The 23,680-nt window shown below is 41.4% G+C and overlaps 1 protein-coding gene across 2 annotated transcripts in view; it reads left to right on the forward strand.

Annotated features, from left to right (window-relative positions):
* GCNT1 (glucosaminyl (N-acetyl) transferase 1) overlaps positions 1–9,035 on the forward strand; it is a 50,696-nt gene extending 41,661 nt beyond the window's left edge. For both annotated transcript variants that reach the window (XM_065908129.1, XM_065908128.1), the window contains 2 exons: positions 3,232–3,369; positions 4,607–9,035. In XM_065908129.1, coding sequence (XP_065764201.1) covers positions 4,747–6,033 — 1,287 coding nt within the window. In that variant the 5' untranslated portion in view covers positions 3,232–3,369; positions 4,607–4,746 and the 3' untranslated portion in view covers positions 6,034–9,035. The remainder of the gene's footprint in view (positions 1–3,231; positions 3,370–4,606) is intronic.
* The last annotated feature ends 14,645 nt before the right edge of the window (positions 9,036–23,680 follow it).

Raw genomic sequence — 23,680 nt, forward strand, 5'->3', positions numbered from 1 at the left:
GCGATTCCATGGACTGCAGCACACCAGGCCTCCCAGTCCATCACCCACTCCCAGAGTTTACTCAAATTCATGTCCACTGAGTCAGTGATGCCATCCAACCATCTCATCCTCTGTTGTCCCCTTCTTCTGCCCTCTGTCTTTCCCAGTATCAGGGTCTTTTCCTGTGAGTCAGCTCTTTGCATCAGGTGGCCAGAGTAATGGAGCTTCAGCTTCAGCATCAGTCATTCCAATGAATATTCAGGGTTGATTTCCTTTAGGATTGACTGGTTTGATCTCCTTGCATTACTCTCAAGAGTCTTCTCCAATACCATAGTTCAAAAGCATCAGTTCTTTGGCTCAGCCTTCTTTATGGTCCAATTCTTACATCTGTACGTGACTGCTGGAAAAACCATAGCCTTGACTAGACGGACCTTTGTTGGCAAAGTAATGTCTCTGTTTTTTAATATGCTGTCTAGGTTGGTCATAACTTTCCTTCCAAGGACTAAGCGTCTTTTAATTTCATGGCTGCAGTCACTATCTGCAGTGATTTTTGGAGCCCAAGAAAATAGTCTGTCACTGTTTCCATTTTTTTCCCATATATTTGCCATGAAGCGATGTGACTGGATGCCATGATCTTAGCTTTTTTGAATGTTGTTTTAAGCCAGCTTTTTCATTGTCCTCTTTTACCTTCATCAAGAGGCTCTTTGGTTCCTCTTCACTTTCGGCCATAAGGGTGGTGTTATCTGCACATCTGAGGTTATTTGATATTTCTCCCGGCAATCTTGATTCCAGCTTGTGCTTCATCCAGCCCTGCATGTCTCACGATGTACTCTGCATATAAGTTAACTAAGCAGGGTGACCATATACAGCCTTGATGTAGCAGTAGTAATGTCAGTTGCTCATTACTGACCGACTCTTTGCAACCCCATGGACTGTAGCCCACCAGGCTCCTCTCTCCATGGGATTCTCCAGGCAAGAATACTGGGGTAGATTGTCTTTCTCTTCTCCAGAGGATCTTCCTGACCCAGGGATCAAACCCAGGTCTCCTGCATTGCAGGCAGATTCTTTACCATCTGAGGTTCAGGGAAGTCAAACCAGTTGTTGTTCTGTGTCCGGTTCTAACTGTTGCTTCTTGATCTGCATACAGATTTCTCAGGAGGAGGGTAAGGTGGTCTGGCATTCCCATCTTTTTAAGAATTTTCCATAATTTGTTGTGATCCTCACAGTCAAAGCATAGTCAACGAAGCAGAAGTAGATGTTTTCCTGGAATTCTCTTGGTTTTTCTGTGATCCAGCAGATGTTGGCAATTTGATCTCTGTTTCCTCTGCCTTTTCTAAATCCAGCTTGAACGTCTGGAAGTTCTTGGTTCATATATTGTTGAAGCCTAACTTGGAGATTTTGAGCATGACCGTAATAGCATGTGAAATGAGTGTAATTGTGCAGTAGTTTGAACATTCTTTGGCATTGCCCTTTTTTGAGATTGGAATGAAAACTGACCTTTTCCAGTCCTGTGGCCATGCTGAGTTCTCCAAATTTCGTGGCATATTGAGTGCAGCACTTTAATAGAATCATCTTTTAGGATTTGAAATAGGTCAGGTGGAATTCCATCACCTCTGCTAGCTTTGTTCGTAGTGATGCTTTCTATGGCCCGCTGGACTTCGCACTCCAGGGTGTCTGACTCTAGGCAAGTGATCACACCATCATGGTTATCCAGATCATTGAGATCTCTTTTTGTATAGTTCTTCTGTGTATTCTTGCTGCATCTTCTTAATATCTTCTGCTTCTGTTAGGTTCATGCTGTTTCTGTCCTTTATTGTGCCCATTTTTGGGTGAAATGTTTCCTTGGTATCTCTAATTTTCTTGAAGAGATCTCTAGTCTTTCCCATTCTATTGTTTTCCTCTATTTCTTTGCATTGTTCACTTAGGAAGGTTTTCTTAAGTGTCCTTACTTTGCGATTCTTTGGAACTCTGCCTTCAGATGGGTGTATCTCTCCTTTTCTCCTTTGTCTTTCACTTCTCTTCTTTTCTCAGCTATTTGTAAAGTCTCCTCAGACAGCCATTTTGCCTTTTTGCATTTCTTTTTCTTGTGGATAGTGTTGATCACTACCTCCTGTACAATGTCATGAACCTCCGTCCATAGTTCTTCAGGCTTTTTATCAGATCTAATCCCTTGAATCTCTTTGTCACTTCCACTGTATAATCATAAGGGATTTAATTTAGGTCATATCTGAATGGCCTAGTGGTTTTCCCTACTCTCTTTAATTTAAAGTCTGAGTTTTACAATAAGGAGTTCATGATCTGAGCCATAGTCCACTCCTGGTCTTGTTTTTGCTGACTGTGTAGAGCTTCTCCATCTTCGACTACAAAGAATAGAATCGGTCTGATTTCAGTATTGACCATCAGGTGATGTCCATGTAGAGAGTCTTCTCTTCTGTTGTCGTACGAGGGTGTTTGCTATAACCATTGCATTCTCTTGGCAAAATTCTCTTAGCCTTTGTCCTGCTTCATTTTGTACTCCAAGTCCAAACTTCCCTGTTACTCCAAGTATCTCTCGACTTCCTCCTTTTGCATTCCAGTCCCCTATGATGAAAAGGACATCATTTTTTGGTGTTAGTTCTAGAAGGTCTTGTAGGTCATCATAGAACCGTTCAGCTTCTTTAGCCTTAGTGGTTGGGGCATAATGGTTGGGGATGTCTTAATGGTTAAGATGCTTACGTATTTTAACAGTATCTCTGAATGTTGCTTTCCATTAAAGATTTGGAATGGGGTAATAGACAAGACAGTTGAAAGAAGATGAGATAAGCAACTAATTCAGCTGCAGGATTGTCTTCATTGGGCCAGTGAGCACTGGAAATTCTCACAGCAGGCATAAAGTATGTTGACTTTTCCAATCATATAGGACCATTAAGCTGTTCCTAGGTACACATTTTGGGAAATGCTACCAGAGTTTTCTTTGAAAAACTTCAAGCTAAATTGCAGGATGTCTTCAAACCTTTAACATGTTTATCCACAAATATAGAGTTTAAAAAAAAAAAACTGGAGAGAAGAAAATTTTAAAAGAGAGACATCAAGTAGTCATCATTTTGAAGAAAAAAGTGAATATGATCAGCCATCATTTTGAAGAAAAAAGTGAATATGTTGAATTAGTAGACCAGTATGCTTTATGAGTGTGTGTGTATACTTACATGGGCCTATGTATCTCTTCAAAAATTTTTCTTTTTGTTTCACATTTTTTTTTTTTTTTTTAAAAAGACTCATGGGACATAACACCACTGCTGGATGCCTGGTACATTTAAGAAACCTGACTGCATAAGAAGCACTCTACATGGGCACAGGATGTTACCTGGAATCAGAGAACTAATTCATCCTGACTTTTCTTGATTTTCAATGGTAAAGTCTAAGTACTTTTGTAATATTCTGTACTAATGATGGTCAGTTTTTTTTATTTGTATTATCAATATTCACAAATTATTTCCTAATTAAGCATTAAAAAATTTTAGCGCTAATTCTGGTGTTAAAAATTTTTCAAATCTCTATAAATCTGGTTTTGAGAGAGTTGATAGTATTTGACTTTCTTTGTTAGAACCAGTTGCCAAGTAATAAAATTGACTTTTGAAAATGAAACAGCATCTGTATGTTTGTAAACATTTTCCATAATAAAAGTGGGTTAGGCTCCTGGAATTTGAATGCAGAGTCTTTCATAAGTTACAATTTGCATACAAGTGTTGTTTTTCAGCAAGGCTTAACTGTTATAACCTGTTATAACCAATGCAGGAAATACAAAGCTGTTTCTCTATTTTGGGTCATGTATATTTTCTCTTCCCGTGGTGCCTGGTATGGAATTGAACAAAGTGAGGTCAACCCAAAACAGTTCTAAATCTGACCTGCTTTCACCTGAAACTTTCTGTTCCACTTTGAAAATCCAGTTGACCTGCTTTTCCTTCAGAGATTCTTAGCAGCCACAGTCATTTCTGAACGTCTCCTTAAGTGCACCCCACTCCTAAGTTGATTAAGAGTAGAATGGATCTGATCTCTTCATATATCTGGGGCTGCTGATGCCAACTGATGGACGTTAATGGATGTATCTGGAGAAAACAAGATTAGTAACAATTTCTAGGCAAGGGATGCTAATTACCACTGGCCCAGGATCAAAAACTCACCAACTGAGACTTCCCTGGTGGTCCAATGGTTAAGACTCCATGCTTCTACTCAGGGGGTGCAGTTCAATCTAAGATCCCCCATGCTATGCAATACAACCAAAGAAAACAAAAAGCAACAATAACCCCTCCCTCCCCTGCAAAATAAACACCAAAACTCACCAGCTTTGGAGAATTCAATAATTATAGCCTATAGATCTTCAACTGTATTTTGCACCTCAATATACCTGAGAGGTAAAGTGTTGATTATAGGATATTCTAGCATATCCTTGTACTCAACTTTTTAAAAAAGATAATCTGGCATTAATACTAGAGATGATGGGTATCCTTTAACACTTTTCTCGGATTGACCCACTTTGTTTTTGTCTTCTGACCTTGTAGCAAAGAGGACAGTTTTTTAACCTGATGAGAAGATGTCGTAAAAGATTCTATTTATATATGTGTGTGTACCCTCTCTATTTTTCTCTTAGTGCTATCGTCCATTTCAAGATGCCTTTGCACTTTTGATAAATACAAACTGACAAATCTCCACACCGCAACAGAGAGAAAATCAGTACTGCTTGAAGCCTGAAAGACTACCCTGAATAAAGCCAAGTCCCCAGTTGTTGAAATGCTGAGGAAGTTGTGGAGGAGGAAACTTTTTTCTTATCCCACTAAATACTACTTCTTATTTCTTGCTTTTTCGCTGGTCACATTCACTGTTTTAAGAATTCATCAAAAGCCTGAATTTGTAAATTTTGGACATTTGGAGCTGTTTGAAGAGAATCCTAGTAGTAATATTAATTGCACCAAAATTCTACAGGGTGATGTAGATGAAATCCAAAAGGTGAAGCTTGAGACTCTAACAGTGAAATTTAAGAAGCGCACTCGGTGGACAAACTATGACTACATAAACATGACTGGTGATTGTGCTTCTTTCATCAAGAAGCGCAAATATATTACAGAACCACTTAGTAAAGAAGAGGCGGAATTTCCAATAGCATATTCTATAGTGGTTCATCACAAAATCGAAATGCTTGACAGGCTCCTGAGGGCCATCTACATGCCTCAGAATTTCTATTGTATTCACGTGGACACAAAATCAGAGGAGTCGTTTTTGGCTGCAGCTGTGGGCATGGCATCCTGCTTCACCAATGTCTTTGTCGCCAGTCAGCTGGAGAGCGTGGTGTATGCGTCCTGGAGCCGGGTTCAGGCTGACCTTAACTGCATGCAGGACCTCTCCAGGATGAATGCAGACTGGAAGTACCTGATAAATCTCTGCGGCATGGATTTTCCTATTAAAACCAACCTGGAAATTGTCAGGAAGCTCAAGTTGTTGATGGGTGAGAACAACCTAGAAACGGAGAGAATGCCATCCCATAAAAAAGAAAGGTGGAAAAAGCATTATGAAGTCGTGAATGGAAAGCTGACCAACACGGGAACTGACAAAATACATCCACCTCTTGAGACACCTCTGTTTTCAGGAAGTGCCTATTTTGTGGTCAGTAGGGAATATGTGGAGTACGTGCTCCAGAACCAAAATATCCAAAAGTTTATGGAGTGGGCCAAAGACACATACAGCCCTGACGAGTATCTCTGGGCCACTATTCAGAGGATCCCCGAAGTCCCAGGGTCACTGTCCTTAAGCCATAAGTACGACACGTCTGACATGCAGGCGATCGCCAGGTTTGTTAAATGGCAGTACTTCGAAGGAGACGTTTCCAAGGGCGCCCCCTACCCGCCGTGCGGCGGCGTCCACGTGCGCTCCGTCTGCGTTTTCGGAGCTGGTGACTTGAGCTGGCTGTTGCGCGTGCACCATTTGTTTGCCAACAAATTCGACCCGGACATCGACCTCTTCGCCATCCAGTGTTTGGATGAGCATCTGAGGCATAAAGCCCTGGAGACGTTAAAACCCTGAACGTTGTAGGCAGTTTTAGAAATACTAATAAGGAGGCAGGAGATCTGCCCCCATCTGATGCTTCCACCTCCAGAATCCAACTGGATTCTTCAAGCCAGAGAAGCGACATGGTTTCTGCAGAGCAGGGTCGGTTAGAAAGGCTGTATTCTCAAGCCTGGACTTACAGTTAAGGGCAGGTTGCAAGGCATTGTAGGGGAAGATAGCTGGGGAAGAGGCTGAAGGCAAGCTAGCCTTTTAAAGAGCTCAGGGACATAAAAAACTTTTAAGATTTGACTTGTGCCAAAATTACGTGGAGAGCTTTAAATATGACGGGTTTTCCTGATTTGAATAGATTTATAGCAATAACCCAATCGGGATATAATTTATCTTGTAGATTATGTTTGTTGAAAAAGAAATTTGGCTTTAATCTAAATGATCTTTGTAAATGATTGACTTTCTGCTGTTACTTTGAGCTATGTTGTCTATCTATATATGCCCATCTCAGGGAACTTGAAAAAAACGGGCTTGACTGAATGTGAATATTTCTCATTTTCGCTTTTAACAATGTATATGTGTTTTTAAAAGAAAAAAAGAAACAATTTCTAGTTGATTCTGTGAATCATCTTAGGTTACTTAAGAAGTTAAGGTATCTTGGGTTGTTACAGTGTCTACAGAGTAACACTAAATTTTTTCAAATATGTCTCTCTTCTCCTCCAGTCTCCCCACGCCCTGCTATCCATCTGTATATAAACTAGTTTTCATAGTGACCCATGTTACAGCCTCAGTTCTCTTATGTTTGGTAGTAATTGACCTGTAGAACTAAGAAAGGGTGAAGAGTCATATGTAGACAATTGCTAATGAGTGTTAAAAAGCACCAATCTGTACTATCCCCAGAAATTAAGGATCAATTGCTCTTTGGATCAGCTGTGTCCCTGCTCCAGACTCTTGCATCCAGCTGCCACTTCTGTCACCGTTAGAAAGGAACTGGCTTCCCCACTTCTTGTTTCTTCAAGTTACCAGCCCACTGGTTAGTCCTCAGCTCTTGCAATTTAAGTTCCCTTCTCTCTCAGAACCTATGAGGAGGGGAAAGACGTGCTATTGTACCACCTACTGTGCTTGAAGGCCTGGGAATCCTAAAGGGGAACATTAGGTTTGGGACAGATTGTCTCAGTATCGATATTATTTTTAGCATATAGTTTTTACTCTACTTTTCGCCAAAAGAGAGATTTGTGGTTGCTATTGCTATCTCATATCTAAAAGTAAATGAAGATTTTTTAAAAAGCACCAACTTGCACTTTTTCTAAGGTGATAGCATGCAGCCAAAGATCTAACAGGACATAGGAAGTTTTTATCATTACCTGAGATGTCAAAAAATTAAATCCATGAACTTTATTGTTAAAACTTAGCCAACTTAAATAGTATATGGGAAGTTCATAATATCACACAGTGTTCAGGCATTCAGCTGAGAAAACATTTTATTCCATGGAGTTAGGAAACTGTTTTATCTTATGGAGAGATTTGTTATACCGACCCTCCTGAATGGAAGTTTCGCACTTTGAGAGACTATCATTTGTAAATGTGCAAGTCAGTGGATTGCTCTGGTTTGCATGATTTAACATGGCAGCCAATGCTGGACCAAGAAAAATATACCCGCATTGAAAATTCAAGACGTGATGTCAGTGAAGGCATTGTATGCATAGCGTTCTGTCTCTGTTGACTTCCAAACCAACTTGTTCTTTTAATGCATGTTGCGTGTCTCTTTCATGCTTTTAGAAGAAAGTTTTACCTGTAAGTTAGGCCTTTTTAAAAAAAAAAAAATTCTAGAACTCATGATTTTCAGTGACATACTTCATGTCTATGTCTTGTGTTTTCTTAACTTCATTCATGGTGTCTTGACTACTGTACTATAGACATTTTCACTTTTTATTTTGAATATTTGCAAAGTTACAGGAAAGTTGAAGGTAATGGTACAGTGAACATTATATAACCTTCACCTGGACTCACTCGTTGTTAGCTTCATGCCTGTGTGCTTTCAATTGTATGGATTTTTGAATTTAACAAAATTGAAAATTGAAAGTTAAAAAAGTTGATAAATATCTAAAGTTATCACTCATAGCACTACTCTTAAGTGGCTAAATCTTATTCACGTTTAAATTGGCAGCTTTGAGGGATTTTTTTCTCCCCGTAGACATAAAAACAATGATTTTAGAATCCATTTCTCCAAGCCCCACTCTAAAACTGTGGACCCACCATCTTTTATGAAACTGTGGTACCTTTTCTTTCTAGAAAGCTTACTTACTTAAAGGTGTCTGAATATTACCCTATTGCTAATAGCTTTACAGGGATTGTATAGCCATTAGGACTTTTAATTTTATGCTTTTCAACATAACTTAAATTCATACTAGTGGGACAAACAACTGGAAGAGTCAAGAATAGTTTCGAAAGGAAACCCATACTAGATTCAGGAGGAGCAAAAATGTAAGTTCTTTAAAAAAAAAAATGTAAGTTCTTTGGGAAAGGTATATTACTTAAATTCCTATATGTCAGTTATTAAACACTAATTTCTTTTACTGTCATTTAAGGTCTCTTAGAGGGAATTGTTAGAAATCGTGTTCCCAAATAAATCCTTAAACGTAGAGAAACTGCAGTTTTTTAAATGGAAGTATTCTAGTTAATGAAGTGCTGATCCAGATTCATGTTAAGAAGAAGAGTTAACATAAATGGTTCTTCCTTGACAGGTGATTACCTAGGCTTTTCTCAGACCATGGTAAGCCACCACTCAACCTTGAAAATCAACTACTATTGTCTCTAAACATGTGCTAATATTTGTGTCATTCAAGTACAATTTACTGAAAGAACATACGTGGATTTTCCTTGTAGTCATTTGGGGGAGGAGGAAGCCATGTTTTACTTCATTTCACCAGTGGAGTAAACTGACCTGAACTTTTTTAGTTGGCTTCGAAAAGTAAAAATCATTTCTCATTATGGTAAAAATAAATCCGTAAATGCAAGACTTTTCATGACAGGTGTGGTTACTGTGGATTTTACTCTCTTGAATATGAGTGTGACTGAATGCATTTGGAAGTAGGCATATCACCATTAAAATCAGCTATTCAGAAACTGGGGCCTTGTCTCCACAAGTTAGTCTTATTTTGTTAGCTACATAAGTTACTATTTTTTGTTAGCTACCAGCACCCCAATATTAAATTTAGTAGCTGGATCTGATAGTTTGTAACCAACAACTGCTTTGTGTGAGTAGTTATTCAAAGCATAAAATTTAATTCTTAGGCAGAAATGTCTGAGAGAGGGTGGTGTTATGATAAAAAGTGTAACAGTTTATGCCAAAAGAGCTACACAGGGAACTTGAGAAGAATGCACTTTAATAGCCACTGTTGCTTCCTGGGCATCACTCGCTTCCGCTTACATCTGCTGAGGAAGCTTAGGTCTGCTGAGCAACAGTGACCGTAAATACTTACAGGTTGGTACTTGCTGCGGTCTGAATGTGGAGAGCACGCCAGAGGGAAGAGGGAAGTCCCCCGCTCCCCGAGTACTGAGTGCCAGCTCCAGATTCTCCTCACCTGATCTGGTTAACCCTTCTGCGTTCTCTTCATGAGTGTCCCTCCGTCATGTCTGACTCTTGGCGACCCCGTGAACTGTAGCCCAACCAGGCTTCTCTGCCCATGGAATTCTCCAGGCAAGAATACTGGAGTGGGTTGCCATTCCCTTCTCCAGGGGATCTTCCTGACACCGGAATCGAACCCAGGGCCTTCTGCATTGTAGGCAGATTCTTTACCGTCTGAGCCATCAGGCTGACTCTGGGTGCTCTTGAGCCCCATTTTATTTTATTTATTTAATTGGAGCATAATTTCTTTACAATGGTTGTGTTAGTTTCTGCTATACAGTGAAGTGAATCAGCTATATGTATACATAATCTTTAGCCTCATTTTTAGATGAAGCAGACTCTACAATGTGGCACAGTTGATTAACCTCAGCTCTTTCTTGAAAGCTTGAGAGCTTTATGTATCCTTTTTAAGTCTGCTTGTCAAGGATTTAATTTTAATATATGCTTAAAGTGCTCAGAGCTTGTCATCAGAATATTGATTTACTGTTTTTCAGTGTAATAAAACCCAAACTAGAAATGAGTTATAAGTATTGGGAAAGAAAAGGCTGTTTTCATTAGTGCAGATGATAGTCCAAGTTGAATGCTCAGAAATCTGGACTTGAAATTAATAAGACGTTAGCAAATACTGCCACACATACAAAAACCAGTTTTTCCATTTTCAAGCAAAAAAGAAAAGTTGTTTTAAGATGTAAGGGGAATAGGTTATCTTTGATCATGGCAAGAAGCTCTGTAAAATGTATAAACAAACTTAAGATATGCGTGGGACCTGATGAATAAAATACTTCTGTAGATTAAAAACATTTTTGCTCCTAGCTGGTAAATATTTTAAATGTCCCTTCTGCCCAGATTAATCCATCCATCATTCAAATATAAGTGCAGTGTCATAATCTCAAAGGGTTGGTAAAGTTGTTCTAAATTTCATCCAGAAGAAAAAAATGTGCAAGAATAGCTAAGAACGCTTTGAAAGGGATTAATGAAGTCAACTAATACTATATATAAAGTCAACTAATACTATATATAAATGTTAAGAGAGTATTATAAGTTATAATTGAACTCTCAGACTGAAAACAATAATAGCCCAGAAATAGATGCTGGTATATATAAAACATTGCATAGCAATCATTGGAACATGGTGAGGAAGAGGGGACAGGGATAAACTTAATAAGTACCTGTTTGGAGAACATTAAATTATAACTTTGTAATGTGCACGAAAATCCAGATGGATTAAGGATGAAAATAAATTGGAAGAACTTGTTGGTGACTGTCTTTGCATGTAAGGGGATTTTCCAAATAAAAACAATGAGATTCATTAAGGAATAGATAATAGATTTAATTCAAAGTGTACATTTCCTGAATATGAGAAGGCAAAAAACAATCAGACTCGGGAAATTTGCCAACAGATTTTGAAAGAGGGAAATATGGAAGTTATTTTTGCTAATATTATTTTAAAAACAGCTTTTTGAGATATAGCTCATATACCATACAATTCACTCCTTTAAAGTTTCCAGTTTAGTGGGTTTTAGTATAACATCAGTCAGTTTTAGAACATTTCCATCACTCCAGAAAGAAACTCTGTACCCTTTAGTCATTACTCACCATTACCTCTCAACCCCTTATATTAATATATTTTTTAAAAGTATTAAGATGCCAAGATTAAAATGAACGCGTGCTAGTGATAAGTCACTTCAGTCATGTTCGACTCTTTGCAACCCCATGGACTGTAGCCCACCAGTCTCCTCTGTCCATGGATTCGTCAGGCAAGAATACTGGAGTGGGTTGTTATTTCCTACTCTAGGGGAGCTTCCCGACCCAAGGATTGAACCCAGGTCTCCTGCATTGCATGCAAATTCTTTACCATCTGAACTACAGGGAAGTATTCACAGAAGGTGAAATAAGAATACAAATTGCTAACATGAAAAACTGAAATTCAATAAGCTAAAACCCAATTCCTGTGCACCAGTTCTGGTTTTATTTATTTTATGAGACTCTATTGAGAAACGCATGCGCTTATTGCAGGAGGAGTGTTAAAACCTCTCATGCAGTGTCTTTAAAAACACTCAAATTCTTTGATCAATAATTCACTTCTTGGAAAATATCCTAGGCTAATAACCAGAGATTTGGATCCACATTTAAACCCAGTTTTTTATCAGCTGTTTGTTTATGGTGAAATGTAAAAATACATAAATCTCCAGTGATAGAGGAATAATTATGTACTTTACAAAGCATATATTGGGAATATGAAATATTCTTATTAGTATGCCTATGCCATGGAATATTAGTGTAGGTCAAATGAAGTAAACAAACTGAATAGGACCTATAATGTGATCTCAATTATGTTTAAAAAAAAAAAAATGATGCTGAACGGAAAGGAGCATTCAGAATTTCCCTGAAATATCACATCTTGATATTTTGAGAGCTATTCCTTCCAGTTCTATAAAACTGATGCTTGCCAAATATTTATTTGGAGCATTTTCCACATATGGTTTGCCTTAGGGAGTCTTACTGAGACTCCTTACCCCTGGCCTTTACTTGCTGGATTGGGGGAAAGGAGCCCTGATTTCCTGGAGCAATCCTCTTTTACCTACAGAAATATTTTTAGATTTAAACTTTGGTGATTTTCACTGTGTCCCAAGTCCTTATACTCTAGCAACCCTGTAAGATCCTCCAGTTATATATACTGGGTGGAGAGGACTTTTTCCAGAAGAGTCATTGAACCAGTCTCAAAGGACTGTCAACCTGACTTCAGGATCCCAGGTGCTCTATAGATGGAATTTCATTTTCTGATCCCAGACAAGTGTTAATTGCTTACTAGGTGAGGATAGTTTGGTTCTTTTAGCTGCATACCAATGCAAAACAAATGTTCTTCAGCAGGACAGGAAAAAATTCAGATAGGTAGCGTAGGAGTCACTTGGATGAGCAATCTTGGTACAGAAGGAGGATATTGTTTAACTCCATAGTTTTCATGCATTTCATGTGAAGGCTTCACTACCTTTAAGATTAGCTAAGAAATAAAAACCAATGCTTTCTTTAAAAAACACACAATTTTTTTTTTTTTTAAAGATTTACTTCTGCAGAGCTAATCAAGAGCTTAAACATTACTTACTGGCTATTTACAGTTTACTTTCTTTGTCAAACTTACTGGTAAACTCTTGCTGGCCCAGTCAGAGGTGCTTCATTTAACTTTATTCAAAGGAGACATGTTTTCCCTTGGGGAAGCTTTCGCTACCTCTCTTTCTAAAGGAAAATGCCCCTTCAAATATGTTCCTTGAAGCCCATTGAGAGAATAATGACAACAGCTAATATTTGTTGAGCATTTCTTTTCTGCATGTTCTAAGCATTTTTTAACACTTCTTCACAACAGCCTTGGAAGCTACTTATTGACCCAATTTAGAAAGAGAGTAAAGAAGTATGTGAATCTGTAACAAATGGCGCATCTTTAAAAAAAAAAAAAAGATTTTCTTCTGATCTGTTCATCTCCTTTCTGTCTCAACGATCTCATCCATTCCCCAGACTCTGTGCTGCTCTGAGTGTAGCACTTTAAAAAAGAAATGCCAAGGATGGAAACAAAAAGAAAGAACCATTGACTCTTGCTGAAATTATTCCCAAAAGAGTGTGTGGGAGTGAGGCAGGAGGTAGATGCCCCCCTCTCCACACACCCCCCACCCCTCCAGGCTAAAGTAATTGGAGAGTCATTCTTTATTGACAGAAACTGAGTCAAGAATAGCAGGACAATTGAGGGAGGAGTTTGGGCCCTGCCAAAACCACACATTTCTTGTTCAGGAGACCTCCCCAACCACACATGCACAGAGCAGGTTCCTTGCAGGCCAAAGGGGGAGCAATGTCAAGGGATGCTCTACCCAGATGCCTTTGCAGTAGGTTCCATCCTGGCTAAGAGATGTGTGCGCACACATGGGAGGAACCTGAGATATATCAAATATAGACTGTGAACCAGGCAAATCAAAATGATTGGCCAAATGAAACCCAGAAGAAATACTCTAAAAGTAATTCAAATGGTCACAAGGGTGTGACTCAATGACTCTCCCTCTGAGTCAGCTCATGTGTCTATCTACACATACTGTTGTCTTTCGTCTTAATAACTGCTTTACTACCTTCACTACTTTCTGTCTTTGTGGGAACTCTTTTCTGCAAAGCTGAAGGGCCAGAGCCCTTGTGAATGACCACTAGTCTAGTGGCTAGGGTCTGGCGCTTTCACCATTGTGACCCAGCCCAGCCCCTGGCTGGGAACCCAAGCCCTGCTCCAAACTGTTGCAGACCAAGGCTTCCTGAGATCAGGAGCAGAGGAGCATGGTGAACTTCATTTTGATGATGGCGACTGAAAGGGGGAGATGGGCCAGAAATCCTGAGCCCTTATAGTCTTAAAGGTAGAAGAAAAGGTGGGAGAGAGGAGTCTTGAAGCCGCAAAGGAGAACAGTTTTAACAAGTGCCATCAATCTTCACACTTGAAGGCGTGGGAGGTTGGACAGGGAAATATTTGGGCATAAAATAATATGACAAGTGCCAACCTCCAGTTTCCAGAGACTAGTCTTCATCTAAGTATACTTTTCCTGTAGCCAGCGTTGTTTCTTTAATAAGTATACCTTCAGACAAAGAAAGAAGGGTGGGCTGGGGAAGGTGAGAGAATTTTTGTTTGGCTGAGCCCTATTTGCTTGCTTTTGTGTTGCTGAGGGAATTATGTAAATGCACGGATTTTGCTAAGGAATGTGGGGAGAGGAGTTATCAGCTGGAAAGACCAGAAAGGCTCACTGGGGGGCAGGGTAGTGGGTCAGCCTACTGAGAGGAACTTGAGGGCAGAGGGAGATTGCGAAGGGAGCCTTCACCTGTTCCTTGATGGGCAGGTGATCCGTCATCCTGCTCTGCCCGGGTAGGGGATGGTGGGGGAGGAGGAGGTTCTTGGGACCTCAGACCTCCATTGCTAACACCAGGAGGAGTTGTTCACCCTTCCTTTGTCTTCCCACCCAAGTTTTCAAGAAAATCTACATCAGTGAGAATGGATTTTATGTTTTCTGAGCATTAGCAATTCAGAAATTGGTCTTTGTTCTTCAGTCATTTAGTCGAGTCAGACTCTTTGTGATCCCATGGACTGCAGCATGCCAGGCTTATCTGTCCATCACCAATACCTGGAGTTTGCCCAAGTTCATGTCCATCGAATTGGTGATGCCATCCAACCATCTCATCCTCTGTCGCCTTCTTCTCTTTCTGACTTCAATCTTTCCCAGCCTCAGGGTTTTTTCACATCAGATTGCCAAAGTACTGCAGTTTCAGCTTCAGCATCACTCCTTCCAGTGAATATTCAGGCTTGATTTCCTTTAAGATTGACTTTGCTGTTTGATCAGTTGATAAGTTTGATCATCATGCTGTCCAAGGGACTCTCAAGAGTCTTCTCCAACACCAAAATTAGAAAGCATCAATTCTTCAGCACTCTGCCTTCTCTATGGTCCAGCTCTCACATCCGCACATGAGAGAGCCTATAGGCAGGCACAAGAAAGAACAGAGGGCCCAAAGCAGGCCCAGCCACATAAAGGTGGAGTTTCTCATTGAGAAGAGAATTCTATCCAAGCAGAGCATGGAGATGATGTTCATTTATGGAACCCGAGACGCCTCAGCCGAACTGTTTGCATCCAGGCATTCCCACTGCTGATGGGGTCTTTGGGGTTACATCTTGTTGAATGGGTAGAAATCAGAATAAGCCCAACAAAACTGATTCTGATAGGTGTCAATGCACGTACCAGATCATACCCACCAAACTGTGTGGGCTCTACTTGAGAAAATCCTTCTATGATCTATCTACCCAGTTACTCAATTTTCATCCTGAAGTGTCCTCTCTCCCCACAGCCTATCCCTAAGGTTTCTCGATAATGCTTCACTCAGTCGCTCCTCTCTTGTCACCATCAGGCTCTCTTCCTCCCTCACCTGCAGCGTTGCTACTTGCCAGGCCGCCTGTTCTTGATTGCTGGCTTCCTGAAAATGTCACCAACAATCTAGTCAAAAGACAGAGCAGAGCCTCTTGCTGATGGTCAGTGAAGGAAGGCTCCATCTCCAGGCTCCTGGTAGCGTCTAGAGGGAGGAGGGCTTAGCCCGGCTATTTCAGAGGTTTTGAATTCTGCTTGGTGGGTCTGATGATGTGGGGTTCTGGATAATGACAGTGAAGAGTAGTGTAGGATTGGAGGAAGCAGCGAAGGTGACGATTTTGAGGCAAAGGGTTCAAACAGTCCTGGGGTATAAACCATCATTTGATGCTTTTTATTTATTGCAAAATTCATTGGTCTTAGAGGATGTTCCTGCAGTGAAAAATGAAGCTATTTGCCACTTCTACCTTTCAGGACAAGTTTTCTGGAATAATAATGTTGTGTTGATGAAGACCATATGGGAGCAGATGAATTTGCTTCTCACTGCCTTCCCTCTGACCTCTCAGTCTTCTGATAACAGCAGCAATAACAACAATAATAATAATAACAAAATATATTAGCACATTGAATCCTCACAACAGTCTTACGATGTGCACACAATTGTCCACATTCTACAAATGTAGGAATAAAGTAGGTCAGAGAGGTCAAGTTACTTGACCAAGTCACACATCACCTCCACCATCAGAGGGATTGGTCAGAAGTGAAAATTTGGTAATTTCACATTCTTTCTTAAACCTTTCAATGACTTCCTATTGCCTAAAAGATAAGTCCTGATTTCTTCAAATGACACAAGCCCCTTCCTGATCTGGCCTCTGGGTACCTCTCCAGTCCTCCTCTGCAAAGAGGATGCTCTGTTTGGATGCTCTGTTTGGGCCACATGTGGTTTCTGAACACACCTGTGTGGTCAGTCGGTCAGTTGTGTCTGACTTTGTGACCCCAGGGGCTGTAGCCTGCCAGACTCCTCTCCATGGAATTTTCCAGGCAGGAATACTGGAATGAGTTGCCATTTCCTACTTCAGGGGGCCTTCCTGACCCAGGGATCGAACCCGTGTCTCTTGCCTCTCCTTCATTGGCAGGCATATTCTTTCCCACTGCACCACCTGGGAAGCCCTGGTTTTCTGAACACGTGATACTATTTTATGTCTCTTTGAATAGGTCTTATCTGGGGTTTTTTGCCCCCCCCCCCCCCCCCCGCTCCATTTCCAAGTGAAAGAAACCAATCTGAAAAGGTTATATCCTGAATGATTAAGCAAAAGTATGGAGACTGTAAAAAAAAAAAAAATTCAGTGGTTGTTAGGGATGGGGAGGGGAGGAATAAACAGGCAGAGCACAGAGGATTGTTACAGCAGTGAAACTGTTTTCTGCATGATACTGAAATGGTGGATTCCTGTCATTATACACTTGTCAAAATCCACACAATGGACAATACTGAAAGGGAACCGTAATACAAACTATGGATTTTGGGTGAAGATGATATGTCAAGGTAGGTTCATCTATTATAACAAATCAACCACTCTGGTTTGGGGCGTTGATAGTAGGGAAGGATAGGAAAACTCTGCCCTTTCCACTCAATTTTACTGTGAACTTAAAACTTCCTCTAAAAAAATAGTCTATTTGAGGGCTTCTCTGGTGGCTCAGTGGTAAAGAATTTGCCTGCCAATGCAGGAGATACTGGTTTGATGCTTGGCCCAGGAAGATCCCATATTCATTGTGAAACAAACCCTCACTGAAAATGAAATGCTGCACCTGAGTTCAAGTATTCTGCCCTGCCCGCAAATATTTCTGTTCAGGGAGTACAGTCTTTAGTAATCTGTTGTTCTTTGTTCCCTGCCTGAGCATGTGACCGAAATAGCTGGAGAGCAGGTCTGATCTCGTGTGTTATCACAGAGTTTGCATCTCGGGCAGGTCAAGGTTCCCTTCATTCCCGAGAGGAAGAAGAGGGAGGCGAAGGCATAGGACGTGGTCATGGGCCCCTGGATGTACTTCCCCTCACCCCAGACCCTTTGTGGAAACTCACAAACAGGGTCAGGGTACACCTGTTTCCTATGATGCTGGACTGCACTTTGTATGATATGCAAAGAAGGAAATAGAGATGGGTAGTGCAAATGGGAAAGGTAGATGTCTGAAAACTTGGGGAGAAAAATACACATGGCTTCTTGGCTTAGGATGAGTAACAATAAACCAGTAACACAGGAGAGAGAAAACGCCTCCCCCAGGCATCTTTCCACACAACTACTGCATAGTGATGACTCAGACGGTGAAGAATCTGCCTGCAGTGCAGGAGACCCAGGTTTGATCCCTGGGTTGGGAAGATCCCCTGGAGAAGGAAATGGCACCCCACCCCAGTATTTCTTGCCTGGAGAATTCCATGGCCAGAGGAGCGTAGAGGGCGTCACAAAGAGTCAGACACGCTGAGCGGCTAACACACACTGCATGGTAGGCATGCCGTTGGGGGGTAACGTGACTCAAAACTGCTGTGTCATTTCAGCAGTAAAATATGGCAGGAGTGCAGTGTCCAAGGGTGAGAAACTGCCTACTGTGACTATCACATCCATGCTTGTAAGCAGATTTGCCTCGGCCTGGGCATGATTGACATTTGGGGCCAGGTCGTTCTTTATTTTGGGGGTGGAGTCTGTTCTGTGATTGTATGATGTTTAGCAGCATCCCTGTCCCCTATGCTCTAGATGCCAGTAGCGGGTGAAATGGTTCTAGATTTGCCAAATGTCCCCTGGACAAAATCGCCATTGTTTTGAGAACCACTGATTTACAGGAAGAATTCAGTTCCCCTCACAACTTGGAAAGAGTGACTATTATGTGAAAAATCACTGAGTAGTTATTAGAATCACTCTAGTGGACAAATATTCATGGATGCTGCCCATTTGATGCTTACATTTGGTGGATGAGAAGGTGGATAGATGGGTGGAGGGTGTCTCAATAGGTAGATGTGATTTCTCTTAGTAATCAGCCAGTGTTTGGGGGAAGAAAAAAATAGGTGTCCAAGCTACTTCCTTTCTAGCCTGTCATGGGAGGCCACAACAGTCTGTGTGAATGCAGATCAAGAAGCTGACAATCAGAGCCTAATGACACAAGGAAAAAAGTGATCTTTTTAAAAAAAAATTGAGGTATAGTCTATTATACAAATTGTTGTACACCTGAAACTTGCAGTTGTACACCTGAAACTTGTATAATAGACTATACCTCAATTTTTTAAAAAAGAAGATAACTTTTTTTTCTATGTCTTTAGACTCTGATTGTCAGCTACTTGATCTGCATTCACACAAAGACTGTTGTGGCCTCCCATCACAGGCTAGGAAGGAAGTAGCTTGGATGACTATTTTTTGGGCTTCCCTTGTGGCTCAGCTGGTAAAGAATCCGCCTGTAATGTGGGAGACCTGGGTTTGATCCCTGGGTTGGGAAGATCCCCTAGAGAAGAGAAAGGCTACCCACTCCAGGATTCTGGCCTGGAGAATTCCATGGACTGTATAGTCCGTGGGGTCACAAAGAGTTGGACACGACTGAGCAGCTTTCACTTTCACCCTTTCATACTCCACTTGTAGTTATTATAAAATTGGCTCCATATCCTGTGTTGTACAATATATCCTGTATCTTATTTATTTTTGTAGGGCTTAGAATTTCTTGACTCTGGGTAACATGACCACAGATTTCTTTGGCTTTCACCCTCGCAGTGATGCTGCCCACTCTGCTTAAACAAAACAAAACTAGCGTTGTATTGTGAACCCACAAATTTAGCTACTTCTCCATCTTTCCCGTGGCTTCATCATGCACTACAGGTGTTACTTTAGCACTTTCCCGAGTGGCCTTACACAGAGATAAGCACATTTCCTCTTCCTATTTTGGATGTTGATTCATTAATACTGAACTCACAGCCAACAGCACTTGTACCTGAACGAAGGTCCTCTCACCGCCTTCTGGCGCTGAGGAATGCTAGACAACATTTCAGCCCTGCTGGAGGGACCACACAGATTGAGGGAAGGGAGGTGGTGCTGAACAAAAAGCACAAAAATGCAAAAATCAGGCCACTAATTAGACCGCAGAAAGGACTATCTAATTTTTCAGAAAGTGTGCGGAAAAAGTATGAAAGCCTAAACGAGAAAACAGAACCTTGCTTTTTTCTACCTCAGCCAGGAAGGTGCATATGGGATGACTGAGCTTTTTTACCTCTTTGTATTTGTTGGCGAGTGGTCATAAAAGTGCCATGAGTGATGCTTTGGGGATCATTAATGCATTTTAGTTAGTATGTGAATTTGCAAATATAGAATCCACCAGTAATGAGGATTGAGGGTATCTATTTTTAATAAGTTTTCTGTGGTACTGTGATACACAGCCAAATCGAGGAACCTCTGAATTACATAATTTGTGAATGTGAGGTAGTGCTTTTGTGACTGTACAAAACTTATAAAAATTTCGAAATATATTTAGATTTAATGTCCTGCCCTAATTTAAAAAAATGTTAAAAGCTATGCGTATGCCTTGTGGTGCAACTGTGGCTGTTACCATTGGTTGAACTTTCCTTGAGGAAATAATTTTTATTCTTTTAACCATAGATAAGCAGAGATTTTTAAAAAATCTATGTGATGGAAGTATACAAAAATTTAAGTTACCACTGCAGAATTAAGATTGGAAAGTACAACTGGAATAATCTTTCACTTTTGGAAAAATCAGCTGAGCCTAAAGGAGCAAAGATCAGTGTATGGTGAACGCTTCTCTTTAAATTTGATGCTCAGGAGAAGTGAGATACTATTCTTTGATTTTTTTCCCCCTAAATTAAAAAGAAAGTATCAAAAGGTTTATTCCTTGAACATGACATCTCCCTCTACTTCTTTCAGCACTACCATGATCACAATTACTTTTCTTACCAATTGCTGTGGTTTATTTGTCTCTCCTGCAGAATGTAAATATACTAGGGACTGTGTTTGTCTTATTTGCAGCCAGGTCCCTGATACCTGCTGCTGCTGCTAAGTCGATTCAGTCGTATCCGACTCTGTGCGACCCCATAGACGGCAGCCCACCAGGCTCTGATATCTAGTGCATAGTAAATGTTCAAGAAAGTGTGGTTGAACGCATGTATTTTGAATGAGAAGGGAAAGGGGAAAGTGAATACTTACTGAGAACTTACTATATGTTAACCAAGTTACTATTCTATTTATTCCTCACAAACCTTTATCATAGATATTTTGAATTCCACTCTATAGATGAGAAAACCAAGGCTCAGAGAAGCTTTGCAGGAAACCTGTGTCACTCCATCAGACATTATTAGTTGCTAGCTCAGCTTGCATCTCCCCTTCTTCCTTGCTGGTAGAGCCTGAATTATGTTGAGTATATTGCACACTCCCTTACCCCGAACCCTCACATGCTTTAGAGGAAGGTATTCCTAGCCCATATTCCAAGTGTAAGTCCTGACTAAGACAATCAGGGTGAAGTTGTTCCTTTTTTAAGTGATTAATTTGGAGTTTGACATGTGACTCAGTTCAAACTAATGCTGGGGTTTGGATGTCCTGAAAAAGATTTAGAATTCCTAAGGGGACATTAAAAATTGTAGAATCTCTGGATTTGATGTTTCCTGGGTATGACGCCTGGAATAAATACAGTCATCTTATGACCCAAAGTAGCAAAGTGGGGAAGCTGAAGAACAGGGTCTATGATGACATGAATAAGCCTTTGAGTTAACTAACCTCAAAGTCACTCCACCCCTGGACTTGTCAGATTGGAAAAATCCATTTCTGTATTGTATCAGGCATTTTGAGTCAAGGTGGTCTTTTCAGATGAAGGCATCCAGATTGACATGAAGAGGCAGCTGGGAGTGGCAGGTCCAGATTTCTTCCTACATCTCACTCAGATGTCTCTGTGCTTTCCATTCCACTGTCTTTCAGAAAGTGAAGTTGTTAAAACAAAGGCCGGAAGCTTCTGAGTCCCAAGGGGAGCTGAGTAAAGGGCTTTGTTGTAGACTGCTCAGCTTGTCCACTCTTGTATGGTCTTCATACATTTGGCAGTAGAATTGTTCACTGTGCAGGTGTATGTGAAGTAAGTACTATGTGATGCTTTGGTATGTGTATATATGTTTAATTTGGCTTTGGCTCTGCTGGGTCTTTGTTGCTCCTTTGGCTTTTCTCTAGTTACGGTAAGTGGGAGCTGTTCTCATTTATGCTGCACGGGCTTCTCATTTCAGCGGATCCTCTCGTTGAGGAGCGTGGACTCCAGGGCACATGGGCCTCAGTAGGTGCAGCGTGTGGGCGCGGTATTGTGTGGTTCCCAGGCCCTAGAGCACAGGCTCAGTAGTTGCGTCGCATGGGCATCATTGCTCCGTGGCATGTGGGATTTTCCCAGACCAGGGGTTGAATGCATATCTCCTGCATTGGCAGGTGGAATCGTTACCTCTGGGCCACCGGGGAAGCCCTTCAGTATATGTTAGCTTTTATTTTCTTCTGTAATTGTCCCTGTCTTTTTGTATGAATCCTAAGTTCTCTGAGGGCAGCATCTGTGCCTTGTTTTCCCGTAAGTGTCTACTCACCAGTTTCTTTTTTCATTCTGCTGGGTAGATATGCAAAGTGAATTAACTGAAACAGTAAAGGATGAAATTCTAGCTCTCATAACCAAACCTCAAGAAGGGTGGAGTGGGCCTCATGCATGAGTGAACCCCAGAGTGGTCTGTAACTCATGCACAGATCAGGGCTCGACAGCCCAGAAGGCTTTGCCTGGAACTTGATGCCTCGGGGTTCCCTTACTTGGCTGGGAACCTGGTCACCGGCCATTTCCACATCACAGGCGCCCAGCTCCTGACACTCGAGAAGAGTGAGACTCTTTGGCTTCTAAGGAAGCACCCTGGAGAAGGTCTTGTGTCACATGCGCCTTCCTGGACCAGTCACTGTGGCTGGGTACCGTGATTGGTCCGCCCTGAGCTCTGGGTCCACACCTGGGTTCAGAGGGGCTGGATATCTTAAAGGAAAGTATTCTAGACAGAAAGGAAAAGAGCTACCTCATCCCCCTGGGCTTCTTTCCAGGCTGCTAGGTTAGTGTTGGGTAAATAGTGGTCAGTATAAATACCTTGGGAACTAGTAAACACAAACTTGTCTCTTACTGGTCCCAAATGAACACACAGACACACACACACTGCCCCCTTACAAGCTTTTTCCATTTCAGAACTCCATGCAGACACTATGGGAAGAGTTTCTGCACCCATATTTTAGAGTTGAGACCTTTTACTCCCAAATCTTGATGATGACTTTAATGATTGCCAGATAGCATGAACCTTTCTCCGTGCCCCTCCTTCCCACCCCACCCCCCCGAAGGAATGTAGCAGAGAGAGAATTCCACTGTACCAACTCACACACATCACCCTTCTCAAAAGCACACAGCCTCGGCTCTAGTAACATGCCTTTACCTGCCTGCTCTGGGATTGAGGATTCTCACTTTTGAAGCATTTAGCTCCCAACCTTCCCTCTTAGCTCATGCATGCTCAGTCGCTTCAGTCGTGTCCAACTCTTTGCGACCCTATGGACTGTAGCCCGTGAGGCTCCTCTGTCCATGGGATTCTCCAGGCAAGAATGCTGGAGTGGGTTGCCATTTCCTTCTCCAGGGATCTTCCCAACCCAGGGATCGACCCCCATCTCTTACATCTCCTGCACTGGTAGGCTGGTTCTTCACCACTAGTGCCACCTGGGAAGATTCCTCCTGTCGTAGCCCACTCAAGCCTGTTCAGTCTCCAGCATGGAGAAGAGGGCACTGCGACCACTGAGCAACTTGGATCCCCCGGGGACACAGGCTGAACAGGATGATTTCCCAGGGGGCCTTGCTCTTCCCGCTGACCTGTCCTCTTGCCAAATGCAGGCGAGCCAAGGAAGGGAGGAAACCATCCTACCTTCCTTTTCTTGTTCACAGACTATTAATACTGTGAATAGTGACATGCTGGAAACTGAAAGTGCTCAGTTCAGCTTCCATGGGGGTCTGTCAGCCCAGAGCATGATGTGAGAGTGCTCAGGACAGCCCAGAGAGTTTTGATTCTGAGCGGTTAAAGGAGACTTTTGGTTTCTTTATCTAGTTTATGCAAGGATCACATGGAAGTTTTATAGCTGAAAAAATGCTTTGGATTAATTTAAATATG

Source organism: Muntiacus reevesi, chromosome 17 (assembly GCF_963930625.1).
Source record: "Muntiacus reevesi chromosome 17, mMunRee1.1, whole genome shotgun sequence".
Taxonomy (NCBI): Eukaryota; Metazoa; Chordata; class Mammalia; order Artiodactyla; family Cervidae; genus Muntiacus; species Muntiacus reevesi.